The 14,585-nt window shown below is 38.2% G+C and overlaps 1 protein-coding gene across 6 annotated transcripts in view; it reads left to right on the top strand.

The window, feature by feature from the left end:
* The window catches only part of DMXL1 (Dmx like 1), a 151,841-nt gene that overhangs the window by 118,636 nt on the left and 18,620 nt on the right, over window positions 1-14,585 (top strand). For all 6 annotated transcript variants that reach the window (XM_062189275.1, XM_062189276.1, XM_062189279.1 and 3 more), the window contains 4 exons: window positions 3,795-3,881; window positions 6,323-6,444; window positions 6,764-6,905; window positions 10,230-10,290. In XM_062189275.1, coding sequence (XP_062045259.1) covers window positions 3,795-3,881; window positions 6,323-6,444; window positions 6,764-6,905; window positions 10,230-10,290 — 412 coding nt within the window. The remainder of the gene's footprint in view (window positions 1-3,794; window positions 3,882-6,322; window positions 6,445-6,763; window positions 6,906-10,229; window positions 10,291-14,585) is intronic.

Below are 14,585 nucleotides of genomic sequence, written 5' to 3'. Positions count from 1 at the left end.
AAGTTCTTCAAATATTTCCTTTTTCAAATTTTTTTTTGTTTTTGCCTTATCACATTGAATAGAAATTCCAGTCCATTGTTGAGTTGAATTGATAAGAGCAGATATTTTATCATTTCTTACCTTTGGAGAAATCGTATTCAGTCTTTGATTACTAAATACTGGTGACTTTTATGTTTGTTGTAGATGCCCTTTATAATCTTGAGTAGAAAATTTCTATTCTTAGCTTGTTCAGAGTTTTCAGTCAAGAATTGGTGGTAGATTTGCTGCTTTTTTGTGTGTGTGTGGCTAGGATTGAGATCATTGTATGGTTTTTGTAGTCTTTTAATATAGTAATATAGGTTGGTGGATTTTTTTTTTTTAAATTTATTTACTTATTTGAAAGTCAGAGTTACACAGAGAGAGGAGAGGCAGAGAGAGAGAGGTCTTCCATCCACTGGTTCACTCCCCAATTGGCCACAATGGCCGGAGCTGTGCCGATCCAAAGCCAGGAGCGAGGAGCTTCCTCCAGGTCTCCCATGTGGGTGCAGGGGCCTAAGGACTTGGGCCATCTTTCTACTGCTTTCCCAGGCCACAGCAGAGAGCTGGATCAGAAGAGGAGCAGCTAGGGCTAGAACCGGTGCCCATATGGGATGCCGGTGCTTCAGGCCAGGGCATTAACCTGCTGTGCCATAGCGCCGGCCCCCAGATTTTGTTTGTTTTTTTTTTATGTCAAGTCAAACTTATATTCCTAGGAAAATTTTCCCAAGTGATCATGATTTATTGTCCATTTTACATTTTATTAGATTAATTTGTTAAAATTGTCATGATTTTTTCATTTAGCTTTGTAGGGAATTTTAGTTTATAGTTTTTGTTTTGCCTTTGTGTTAGATTAATGATGGCCTCTCACCGTAGGTTGGCAAGAATTCTCTGCTCTTTAAATTCAGGAAGAGTTAATATTATTTCTTCTGTGTTTGGTATAATCATGGAGTTTTTTTTTTTTTTTTTTTTTTTTTTTTAAAGACTTACTTATTTAAAGTCAGAGTTACAGAGAAAGAGAGAGAGAGTCTTCCATTTGCTGGTTCACTGCCCAATTGGCCGCAATGGCCAGAGCTGCACCGATCCGAAGTCAGGAACCAGGAGATTGTTCCAGGTCTGCCACACTGGTGCAGGGGCCTAAGGTTTTGGGCCATCTTCTACTGCTTTCCCAGGCCATAGCAGAGCTGGATCGGAAGTGGAGCAGCCAGGACGCTAACCAGCACCTGTATGGGATGCTAGCACTGCAGGCAGAAGCTTTACCCACTACGCCACAGGGCTGGCCCAGAGTTTTGTTTTTGTTTGTTTGTTTGCTTTTAAATCAGAGTTCTATTTCTTTAACAGATATAGAGCCATTCAGATTATTTATTTATTTTGAAGTGAGCTTTGGTAGATCATATCTTTCAGGAAATTTGTTTATTCATTTCTGTTACCAGAGTTATTGGTTATACATAATACTGAATATTTTGAGTATTGATGTTATTATATGTTTGCTTCGCGTTCCCTTCCAGGTGTGCCTTTGATAATCCTTAGGTTTTTTTTATGTTTTTCATGTTTGTTTTATTGTGTCACTAGAGTTGTATTGAAGTACTCCAGTTACACATGTTTATGTTGTAGAAATTACTGTTAACTGAAAATTACTAATAAGACCTAGGGTCTCAGTTTAGCTTCTTCATAGATCTGTGTGACCTTGGACTCATTCTATCATTGGAACCTTCTTAGCATGTGAAGTCAGAATTGATCATTTTAAACCTACTGCTTCTTTAATGGAAATAGTAGTAAAATTTTGGAGTTAGTTATTAGAGCTACTATCTCTCTTCTTCTTGTATGAAACCCAAGCCCTTTAAAGATGAGTATCTGGGCCGGTGCCACGGCTCAATAGGCTAATCCTCTGCCTTGCGGTGCCAGCACCCCGGATTCTAGTCCCGGTCGGGGCGCCTGATTCTGTCCCACTTGCCCCTCTTCCAGGCCAGCTCTCTGCTGTGGCCCGGGAGTGCAGAGGAGGATGGCCCAAGTCATTGGGCCCTGCACCCACATGGGAGACCAGGAGAAGCACCTGGATCCTGGCTTCGGATCAGCGCGGTGCGCTGGTCGCAGCGGCCATTGGAGGGTGAACCAACGGCAAAGGAAGACCTCTCTCTCTCTCTCTCTCTCTCACTGTCCACTCTGCCTGTCAAAAAAAAAAAAAAAAATAGAGTATCTGCATAATCTCTTCTTTATAATTGTGAAAAAATTTTAAAAACATGTCAGATTTGTCATTTTAACGATTTTAAATATACATTTTACTAGCGTTAAGTAGGGTGATGTTGTTACACAACCAACACCACCACATGTCTCCAGAATTTTTTCATCCTCTCATCCCAAAATTCGTACTTCCCAGGTGCAGCAGGCCTGTCCCCACCTCCAGCCAGCTGTTAACCAGCAAATAGTGGACTCTTCTGTTTTTGACTTGGATATTTTCTTTCTTTGTGTCAAGTTTCTCCAAAACCTAGTGCTGGACAATTAGTATACTTTAGGTACCTGTCGGATAGGTGGATAAGTTGGGATTTTATCATAGAATTATGAAATTTTACTTGTACTTTCTTACTGCATGGTGGGCTGTTGATCACGTATTAGAGCTAAGACTTCTTAGAAGACAGATGGGCCCTCAGGTCATCTAGAATGAACAAATACTGAAATTCTTATATATTTATAAGTAAATTGTGTTTTATTTTATAACATGTTCAATGTGTTTACACTGAGTGATGGTGATTTTGTTTGTGTCAGAATTTTTTTTTTTTTAATTATCATTATGTTACAAATTTCTTTCAACTCTGTAGTTCAACAGTGTCTTAGTTGCCATTTAATAAATTCTGCCAAGCCTGGCCATTTCTGTGCTCAGCAGGCAAACATTGGTGATATTTTTATCTAAATTTTACAGGAAATAAATTTGTTTATGCTTATTTCTGTATTTCATGGTGAGGTATAAAGTATTTTAATTAATTTGATAAGATTGAAGTTTAGTAACAGTAACACCCTATATTAAGGCATATTTCCAACTCAATAATTGCTGTCCTTTTCAACCTCTGACTGTTTTAGTAAATGTTGACTTTTTATAATATTCTCTTAGTTCAAAACGGTTGTGTACATCTCCCCTGGGGTGCACAGAAGCTCAAATCAGTGTCCCTCTTCTAAAGTACGTTGAATTATAGTTTATTCAGCTACTGAAATAACTACTGACTTGGGCAAGTTACTGTGCCTTTCAGGTTTTTAGTTTTCTCTTCATTAAGTTATTTTAGATCAAGACTCAATAAACTACCGCGAGCTCTCCAATTACACTAATTTCGGTATAACTTGGCAGCTAAGATTGGTCTTTTTATAGAGTTATTTGAAAATAGTCAATCAGTCGGTAGCCTTTGTGGTCTGTGAAATATAATACATTTACCATCTGACCTGTTAATATTTATAAAATATCATTAAGGAATCATAATACTAAGAATTTTGGTAAATAAACCTTTAATAACCTTGATCTGTTCGAAAGTTAATTCATTATAGCTTGGGACAGTAACCAATGAATGAAATTGTGTACTGTATCAGTAAACTTTTTATACATGAAAAAGCTTTAAAATTTTTAATTCCTGTTGTCAAATTTGTTTTAGGAATAATTAGTATATACAACAGTACCTTTGGAATCAAAATATCTATAATGTTTTTAGAAATAATGTATGGAAGAACTAAATGATAAATATGCGTGTATTACTTGGTCTATTATTGAAATCAGTCTACTTTTTTATTCCATTTAGATAGAAGCAGATTTGGGGTATCCTGGAGGTAAAGCAAGAATTATTCATAAGGAATCTGATATCATTACTGCATTTGCTGTTAATAAAGTAAGTACATGTACAATTCCTTTTCTTTGATTAGTAGATATTATCAGTTGGACAGTGCCTGCTGTATTGTCAGTTTATTTTTTTTTTAAGATTTTTATTTATTGGCCGGCGCCGTGGCTTATTAACAGGCTAATCCTCCGCCTTGCGGTGCCGGCACACCGGGTTCTGGTCCCGGTTGGGGCACCGGATTCTATCCCGGTTGCCCCTCTTCCAGGCCAGCTCTCTGCTGTGGCCCGGGAGTGCAGTGGAGGATGGCCCAAGTGCTTGGGCCCTGCACCCGCATGGGAGACCAGGACCACCTGGCTCCTGGCTTCGGATCAGCACGATGCGCCTGCTGCAGTGGCCATTGGAGGGTGAACCAACCGCAAAAAGGAGGACCTTTCTCTCTGTCTGTCTCTCACTATCCACTCTGCCTGTCAAAAAAAAAAAAAAAAATTTTTTTTATTTATTTCTTTGAAAGAGTTACACAGAGAGAGAGAGAGGTCTTCCATCCACTGATTCACTTCCCAGATGGCTGCAATGGCCAGAGCTGCACTGGATCTGAAGCCAGGAGCCAGGAGCTTCCTCCAGGTGCAGGGGCCCAAGGACTTGGGCCATCTTCTACTGCTTTCCCAGGCCACAGCAGAGAGCTGGATCGGAAGTGGAGCAGACGTGATTCAAACCAGCGCCCATGTGGGTTGCTGACACTTCAGGCCAGGGTATTAACCCGCTACGCCACAGCGCCAGCCCCCTGTCAGTCTATTCAATATCAGTATTTCTCTTTTCCAGTCCTATTCACCACTTTTTTTATTGCAATCTGAATAAATTTTATTTTACAATATTTTTTATAAATTACTTTATTATTTGATAATGTAATTTTATTATTATGTGATTTTGGATATATAGCTTATGAAATAATGTTTTATTAATACACAAAGAAAAGTCAAGTGTTTATATATGCATCAGCTCTAAAATTTAAACGACATAGTATAACAATCAACCCAAAGGAGAAATTTTCCATGTTCTTCATATGAGTATGTTGAATATGGTTCTTTTTTTTTTTTTTTTTTTTGACAGGTAGAGTTATAGACAGAGAGAGACAGAGAGAAAGGTCTTCCTTCCGTTGGTTCCCTCCCTTAAGGCTGCTATGGCTGGTGCTGCACCAATCCAAAGCCGGGTGCTTCCTCCTGGTCCCCCATGCAGGTGCAGAGCCCAAGCACTTGGGCCATCCTCCACTGCCTTCCTGGGCCAGAGCAGAGAGCTGGACTGGAAGAGGAGCAGCCCCAACTGGGACTAGAACCCAGGTGCCGGTGCCGCAAGCGGAGGATTAGCCAAGTGAGCCACGGCGCTGGCCTTGAATATGGTTCTTAATATTTGATAAAATTTAAGCTCAGATGTAACTCAGACCTTCACCTCCAGTTGCTGCCCAACTAGTTTTTCCTATGTATTCTCTTGGCCACCTTCTTAACATCCTCTTTAGAGATGTTTTAGGTAGAATAGTTAAAGGTTAAAATTTGTGAACTCCTCACAGAAGAGATGGTCTTAGGTAGAATAGTTTAAGGTTAAAATTTGTCAGTCTTTTCAACCATCTCCCCTCCTTCCCTTACTACATAGTTTCTAGTGGCTTCTAATTATTCTTTGGTTTCCTTATTCTTCAGTTAATTTAGAAGTACTATATCTACTTTTGTGTGTGTGTATTTCTAAAGGATACTTAAAGGAAATATACTCATGTGTGTATAGGTATGAGGGGACTTTACAAAGTTCGTGGAGGGCAGATGTTGGGCCTGGTGGTGAAGACACCCACATCCCACATTGCAATGTCTGAATTTGATTTGTAGCTTTATTCTTGATCCCATCTTCCTGCTGATGTGCACCTTGGGAGGCAGCAGGTGATGCCTCAACTGATTGGGTCCACATGTAGGAAATCTGTATTGTGTTCCCAGCTCCTGGCTTTGGTCTGGCCCAGCTGCAGTGTGTGTTGTGGGCGTTTGGGGAGTGAGCCAGTAGACCAGACATCTTTCTATCTATCTCCCCCTGTGACTTTTTAAAAATTTTCTTAATTCGGGGCCAGTGCTGTGGCGCAGTGAGTTGATGTTCTGGCCTGAGGCGCTGGCATTCCATGTGGGTGCCAGTTCAAGATCCGGCTGCTCTACTTCTGATCCAGTTCTCTGCTGTGGCCTGGGAAAGCAGTAGAAGATAGCCCAAGTCCATTCTAGCAGATGAGAGAGGGAGTGCTGCTAGAGGAGACAGAGTGGTACATGTATTACAGTTAGTGATTGGCGTTCTTGATGTACTTGAATTCCTAGAATGTAACTGTATATCCACACTCAAGCCTATAGTTACTTAAGTAAAAGCTGATTATTAAAATATTAACTTGTAGAATGCTATGTTGTAATTGGCATTTTTAAAAGTCACCGTATCTGTTGTGCTTTTTAATTTAAAATCTGTCATTTATGTTTTAGGCAAATAGAAACTGCATAGCAATTGCTTCTAGTCATGATGTTCAAGAACTGGATGTTTCTGGAATTCTGGCTACACAGATCTATACTTGGGTAGATGATGATATAGAAATGGAAACCAAAAGGTACCGTTACAGTTGCAATACAGTTGGCCACGTTTACCAAACTCTAACTTTCAAAAGATTGTTGAAAGGAATACTCCTAGATTATAAATGGAGTTGAAGCTGGTGTGTTAAAGAGTAAATGGGTAATGGGGTATAAACAGAAGGAAGTGAGTGTAAGGGGAGAATAAGTGAAGATAATGGAAATTACTTATAAGGTCGTTGTGAGTTAGTGGTAAGAGCTGAAGAAAATTAATTGCAAAAGGAAATATAAAGTCAGTGTTCAGGCCATCAGGTGTGAAGAAGAACGGAGGAGCTGATGGGCTGTTTTTGTTCCTCGTAGCTCAGAAGAGTTTCTGGTCATCCATGCCCATGATGATTTAGCAGCGGTTCAAGGCACCACCCCTTACACGCACAGCAATCCTGGCACTCCCATCAACATGCCCTGGCTTGGAAGCACCCAGACTGGCAGAGGAGCATCTGTGGTGTGTAAAGTTAAAAAATTCTAGTTTGTGTATGACTGTCTTATTTTTCCCTTCAGGTTAGTAAATAAAGGACCATTTAACAATTTATTTACTTCTTAAATTTTTAATAAAACTTAAATGCTGTAAATTATTATTTTTGATGCTGAAGAATAATGTTTTCATTTGAAAGACTAACAAATATTGTTTTAAAAATATACCTTTTTGAAACAAAAGAGTTATATTTTAATTAAACATGTTGGTCCAGATCAGTCTTTGGTAAACTGTGGCCTGTAGGTCAATTCTTGCCTTTTGCCTGTTTTTATAAAGCTAGTATGTAGTATATAAAGTATAGTGATCACATTTTCAGTGGTTGGAAAAAGTTGTATTTTTTGTGCCAAATGGAAATTCCATGAAATGCTGTTTCAGCCTTATAAGCAGTTTTACAGGAACACTGTCTCGGTCATTTGCTTGTTTTCTGTCTGCGGATGCCTTCATACTACAGTGGTAATGCTGAGTATCTGCAACAGAACCATGTGTATAAAAAGCCCAAAACATTTACTGTCTAGTCCTTTATTTTAAATGTGTGCTCACTCCTGGTCTAGATAATATATTCAAATCCATATCAACTGTCAACAATTTGCATATAAATGCCAAAAGTGTTTTTAATTTTAGTTCCAAAACTTATATTAACAAAAGAAATATAACTTTTTAATTAAGCAAAATATAATATACAGAAATTTTTGTTTGGTGATGGAGATCTATTTGAGCCCTAATTATCTGAGATGTCATTATTTGATACCTCCAAGAGTTTCCTTTACTGATAACTTGGATGTAGGAATTTATATGCATAATCAAAGAAACCCAGCACCATTAAGTCTCTGAATGACTTGTTAGTAGTGGCATTTTTTTAAATTTTGAGTCTTGTAGAATGGCTTCAAGGCTCATTTTTAATCATAGATAGTACTTAACAGAGTTTCCTGATAGGTGATGCAACCTACAATTCTTCGCTGTATCTGTGGTAGCTGCTGTTTTTCTCCTGCTTAGAAGCTTCTGATCCAGAAAGGTCAAGTGACTCACACCATGGTGTTGAATTTGTGGGAAAATTTGTTTAAAGCCTCTCTTCCCTTAATTCAGTGACTTCAGATGGCATTGTTTTTAAGAATTACACTAAATTCAAAAAGCAATCTGGTAACTACTCAAATGAAATAACTGGGTCTTTAGAGGTTAAATTTTTTTCCAGTTGTCAAGTATGTTCAAATTTATTTGTAAAATTTGCTGATAAAATCTTTTTAAAGGGAAAAGAAGATACAAATACAACTAATGGGCTTTTTTGGTTTTGTTTTTTCAACTTCAGCTTCGGATAAAACTGTACAGGTCTGCCTGTGCAGTTACTCCCTGCCTGCCGTACAGTCTCATTACTCTTCATTCCATATGGTTTTCTTTGGGCTAGTTGCACTGGCTTCTTTGTCTCTTGCCTGCATCAAGCTGTTGTCATGTCAGAACCTTTGCCTTCTGCTTAAAATGTTCTCATTACATTTCCCCATGTAGAACTGAAACAATTCCTAGAAATTTCCCTGGCTTCCCTAGTACAGGCTTTTGTTCCACCTCTAGTCATTTGATATCTTCTTTTTTTTAAGATTTTATTTTTATTTATTTATTTGAGAGACAGAATTACAAAGAGAGGGAGAGACAGAGAGACAGAGAGAAAGGTCTTCTATCCACTGATTGACTCCCCAAATGGCTGCAATGGCTGGAGCTGGGCCAATCCGAAGCCAGGATCCAGAAGCTACTTCAGGGTTTCCCACATTCCCACTTGGTTGCCCAAGTTCCTGCACGTCCTGCACTGCTTTCCCAGGCCATAGCAGAGAGCTGGATCAGAAGAGGAGCAGCTGGGACACAAACTGGCCCCCATATGGGATGCTGGCACCGCAGATGGAGTCCTAGCCTGCTAGGCCACAGTGCTGGCCCCTCGATATCTTACTTCATTGTACCATCCACATAAAATTTAACAGTCATTGAAGTCACACATTATTTTTCTTTTTTTTTTTTTACCCTCTGGAATGTAACTTTTTGAGAGCTCAGATTCTGTCTTCCTTGTAGATGGATGACAATTACCTAGAATGACATTGGGCATATAGTAGGTGTTCAGAAAAAGACTTGTTTATATTCTAGAGTATCATAATATAGAACTCCCTTTGACATTTCTTTTAGCTGAGTTTTCTTCCTATCTAGGTCCTAGAAGGACAACTCTGGATGGAATCATTGTGACTTGTGAATATATACTTACTAGGATTACCCAGTTCCATGCTCAAGTAAAAGATGCTGACAGAATAAGGCTGATATTTTTACATGGATCTTCTCACATAGTTAACACTTACTTGTCTCATGTTCTACATGAGCCTCCAGAAACTCTTAGCCTGTGCCATGTATTTTTTTACCTTTCACACTCTGGTCAGAAAAAAGAAAAACAGAATAGGAATCTTTAGGCTTTTCTTTAAGAACATGGGATTTGAAGGTGAGAGTTGCTAAGGTACAACAAAGTTTTTTTTTTTTTTTTTCTGGATAACCAATAACATTTTTCTTCATCCTGTCATTTCCTTGAATGATAAATACTAATAACGAAAACAGTGTTTGTTATAACCAAGTTGTGCTATTCTGGAGTAGAACTGCCTCCATATGTACCTTTCATGTTTTCGGTCCCTCACAGTTCTGTTGGCCTAGTCCTTTCCCTCCCTGCTATTCCTCCCCTCCATGTATCTAGGCTAATTGGATTATTTAAAATCTAGCACAGCAACAACTACAAAATCTACCTGGGATCGAATCACAGATGTAGGATAACATCTGACTGTAGTTATGTTACCGTATAAATGGGAAGTGTTCTATCAATTAAACATTTCCCTTTTGCTACATACATTTTATTCTTGACAGGCTAGTTAATCATTCAAAGCATGATTTTAAAATGAGTGTATAACCAGTTCCAAACTATCAATTATAATTTAATTTTCTGCTTACCTCTTTTATTTTCACATGCTTCTGTCTGTCTTTTTAACCTTATACTGTTCAGGATTATTCAATAAATTTAATGGGATCAGAAAAGAATTGGCAAGAAAGGAGGTAAGGAGGTAAAATTCTTGAGGGGAATTTCTTCTTATACCCTAGTCAGTGATGCAGAAATGTTTGCACACTTAAATGTAAGAGCTGCACTATTAAACTTCTCTTCTTATGTTTCAAATTTTTACATTCATAGTAGTCATTATAAAATCTCAAATGTTACTTGAACTTACTGTCACAATTTGAATTTTTAATTCTAATTTTTATTTAACTTTAAAATCTTCCTTTTTCCAGATGATTAAGAAGGCCATTAATAATGTCAGAAGAATGACTTCTCATCCAACTCTTCCTTACTGTAAGTTGACAATTATTAGCCATTACTCTTTATTTATTCTTACATCTTTCTGGTAATTTTTATTGTCAAGAATTTATTGGAAGCTCTTAGTTTTACTTGAAATACAGCATTTACTTTCCTTTTGCTGTAGATAATTTTTTCAAGTAAATAAAATCTTCATTTCAAAGTTAAATACAAATAGAAAAAGAAAGTTTCCCATATTAACAGAGAAGGCTAACTTAAGGCAGTAAATTTTTGCTGTTTAACTGCATATTTCTAAGTCAGCACATTTTATCTTTGAACATTTCTGGACTCATTATATAATGCTAATTTGTCTTTGATAATTCTTCTTTTTAAAGATTTATTTATTTGAAAGGCACAGTTAGAGAAAGGGCAGGGGGGAGAATCTTCACCCACTGGTTCATTCTCCAGATGGCTGTAATGGCCAGGGCTGGACCAGGCCGAACCCAGAAGCCAGGAGCTTCTTCCAGGTCTCCCACATTGGCACAGGGGCTCAAGTACGTAGGCCATCTTCCACTCCTTTCCCACACCAATGCTATGTGAGAGCTTGATTGGAAGTGGAGCAGCTGGCGGCAACTTAACCTGCTATGCCACAACGTTGGCCCCAGTATGTAGTATTTTAATCATAGTATCACTGCTGTCTTATTACACTGACAGAGTGATGATTTGTTGCCTCCTCATAATCAGTTTGTATTTTATTGATTTTTGAGAGAATGTTCATCTTTTATCAGACACATTTATAGTAAGCATAGTAAATGTTATTTGTGATTTTTTTTTTTTTATCTTTTGTACATTGAGGCTTTTATTTGTATGTTCTTATTACAACCCTGGAGAAAGTATCCCGGGATTTTCTCTCCCGTGCATTTTCGTCTTGCTTCTTCGTGGTCCATCATGTCAGCTGAGGTTTTCAGTAAAAACAAACTGGTGGGATGGAAGCAGATTATTCTGCCATTTTTCTAGATCTTTGATTTGCACATCAAATCTGGTACTGATCATTGCATACTTGTTTAAACTGCCTGTGAGGTCACATCAATTTTCCTGGCTCTGTGATCATCAAATTTGCCAACATAACCGTGCTTCATCGTCAGTTAGAAACCTGGTGATGACTTTGGAGCACAGCCTAATAAGAACTTGGCTTCTGCCTCTCTTTTCAGGATTACTGATGCTCTTGAAAGCATCGGCCAGTACATTCATGCACGCCATTATGGCGGCACGGAAGGAATGGCAGAAGGACCTATTAGTGAATTTTTATATTCTAAAAGAGCAGAAAATATTTGTTTTCAATTAGCCTTCATAGGAACCTCAAAAGCTTACCTTCCGTTAAACATGAATTTAATTAATGGAGAATTTATTGGCGGTATTAACTGGTGAGTTCAAATCAGTATTCATACTGGTATGCAAGTACTCCCAAGTTTTTTTTAAATATGATGTTTATGCCATTCATCAGATTATTCTACCACTTAGTAACACGGACGATACATGCATAGGAACAAGTGTTCTTATTCCTCCAATTTAATAACTTGTAAAAACATTTTTAACCACCTTTTCTCATATGATGTATTTTAATGAAATACAATTGACAGAATTAATGCTGTTTACTGCTTAATCATCGTAAGTCTGGAAGTGTTTGTTATCAAAAGCATATACTTTGTTCACAAAAGGTTCAAGAAACTATATATTTAAAATAAGAAGAGGGCCGGTGCTGTGGTGCAGTGGGTTAAAGCCCTAGCCTGCTGTGTTGGCATCCCATATGGGGCGCCGGTTTGAGTCCCAGCTGCTCCTCTTCTGATCCAGGTCTCTGTTACAGCCTAGGAAAGCAGTGGAAGATGGCCCAAGTCTTTGGGTCCCTGCACCCACATGGGAGGCCCGGAGGATGCTCCTGGCTCCTGGCTTCAGATCAGCTCAGCTCTGGCCATTGCAGTCATTGGGGAGTGAACTAGCGGAATGGAAGACTTCTCTCTCTTTCTCTCTACCTCTCTCTGTTAACTCTGTCTTTCAAATAAATAATTCTTTAAAAAAATAAAATAAGGAGAATAACTTCCATTACTTACACTAGAAATAAAATAACAAAAGATTAGTCTGGTTTTCACTATATCAAATTTTTTTAACACTAGAAGTGTCTGATTTTTAATTTTTTTTAAAATTTTACTTGGATGGCAGAGATCGAGATCTCTCTTTCGTAGAAAGAGACACAGAGAAATCTCCCATTCATTGGTTTACTTCCCAGATGCCCACAGTGGCCCAGGCTAGAGCACTCCAAAGCCAAGATCCAGAGATTCAATTCAGATCTCCCACGTGGGTAGCAGGAAGCTGACTACTTGAGACATCACTGTTGCTTCCCAGGGTGTACATCAGCAGAGATCTGGAATCAGTTGGGCATGGTAGCCAGCACTCCAGCCCATGCACTCTAATTTAAGATGCTGTCTTCTAAAATTGCATCTTAACTATCACACCTAGCACGGGTTTATTATCCATAAAATTTAATGTGAAGTGATAACTAAAAAAGGTCATTAAACCTAAAGAGTAAGAAATCAAAATGTATTTTATATACAAAGTAAATAATATTGCCCCCAATAAGAAATATTAGATATTTCTTAAAAGTATGCAACAAATTTCCTAAGATAGTAAAGGGACCTCATTTTCTCTCAATTCTTCAGCATGTATCCTAACAAGTGAATGGTTTATAGTGAATATACTCTATCTCAGCCCTTTAAATTTAAATAATGAACCTCTTCTCTTCCCCTCATTTTAAAGGAGATTAATTGGGTAAAGGCAAATCGCTACTGGCTTAAGAAATAAATCTTTCCTCTATTGAGGGAACTGCCATAACCCTCAGATAAGCCTCTTGGAAAATTATAAGTTAATTAAAATTTTTTCCAACACATCTTTTCATATCACAAACAAATCTCCCAGGTAGTACTGTAGTTTAACATTAAGCACTTTTCATGTAGTGTATGTATGAGACAGGATAGCGTAAAATCTCACTCTGAAGTTCTGATACCTGCAGATAGCTTCTTTCCTTCCATGGAGAAGATATGTTTCAAAGTCCGGTTCCTTAAAAGTCACAGCTTTTGGACTTTGACTCCAAAGAATCTTTTAGAAGTTAGACTGAAGCATTTATAATTTCCTGGATGAGGAAACACTCTGCTCTGACACCAGATGTGCAGTTTTTTTTCAGGAGTTATCCAAACCTTTGAATACTAGTTGGATGTCTTTTAAATCTGCTTAGTACTACCTGAAGTCAGTCAGATCCTACAGGCTGATGTTTAAGTCCCACAAGACTGCTCTTCCACCTACTTCCGATGCCAATCACAAGAAGTGGGTTGGCATATATGTAAAGATATTTCAATATGTTTATAGAAAAAATAGAGTTAAGAGTATGAGTTTACTATGTGCAAAATGTGTATTATGAAAAAAACATAGATCTGAAAATGAAATTTTTGCAACAAAATAAACTCATACTTTAAAGTTTTTCCACAAGCTGTTTGAAGTATTCTGGTGCTTCTGACCAACCAGCTATGATTCAGGGTTTCTACTCTCTTCAGGTTTGATTAATTTGCTAGAGTGTCTCATAGAACTCCGGGAAACACTTGACACAGCATTTGTCCGTTCACTGTAGAGGATAGAGATGTAGGGGTACTCAAGGCAAGGTGCCTCCCACAAGTGTCCTCCGTCCCCCTGGAGGTGGGATGCACTACCTTTCCGGCATCTGGACGTAGTCACCAACCAGCAAGCTCATCAAGCTTTGTTTGTAAGTGCAGCAAGAATAGGGGTTGATTGTATACAGACTTTTTAAAAGTCTGCTTGCTAGAATATTAATAAGGAGTCTCAGATTCGATTTTAAAAACTTGTGGAGGCTGGGAAGCCAAGCCTATGACTTGCACCAGTCCTATAGGTTTGGGTGAATTCCTCCGTTTTTAGGTTATCAAATATCCTGGGGTTGCTGGTCCTGCCAGGAAGCAGTAGTATGCACTCATATATAACGTAACCATGTAAGGGTTATACATGTAGGATTGCTTCTCATTTGTTTGTTTTGTTCTTCAAGGTACTTTATTGGCTCCATAGAATCAGCTTAGTTCCTTAAAACTGGTAGTATGTGATTACATGTATTCACAAATATGATACTCCAGTCAAAGCCTTGATCATATGAGCACTATGTCCAATGACATACTTTTGTAAGAATAGATTCTTACTGAACTGAACTTAGAGATAACTACATTGCTATGAAAATAAGAATACTCACTAATAGCTCCCGAATTCTGGACAAATCAAGTATGGAGAAAAATAATTGTTTC

The sequence above is a fragment of the Lepus europaeus genome, chromosome 4, assembly GCF_033115175.1.
Source record: "Lepus europaeus isolate LE1 chromosome 4, mLepTim1.pri, whole genome shotgun sequence".
Taxonomy (NCBI): Eukaryota; Metazoa; Chordata; class Mammalia; order Lagomorpha; family Leporidae; genus Lepus; species Lepus europaeus.
This window is presented reverse-complemented; position numbering and strand designations above follow the sequence as displayed.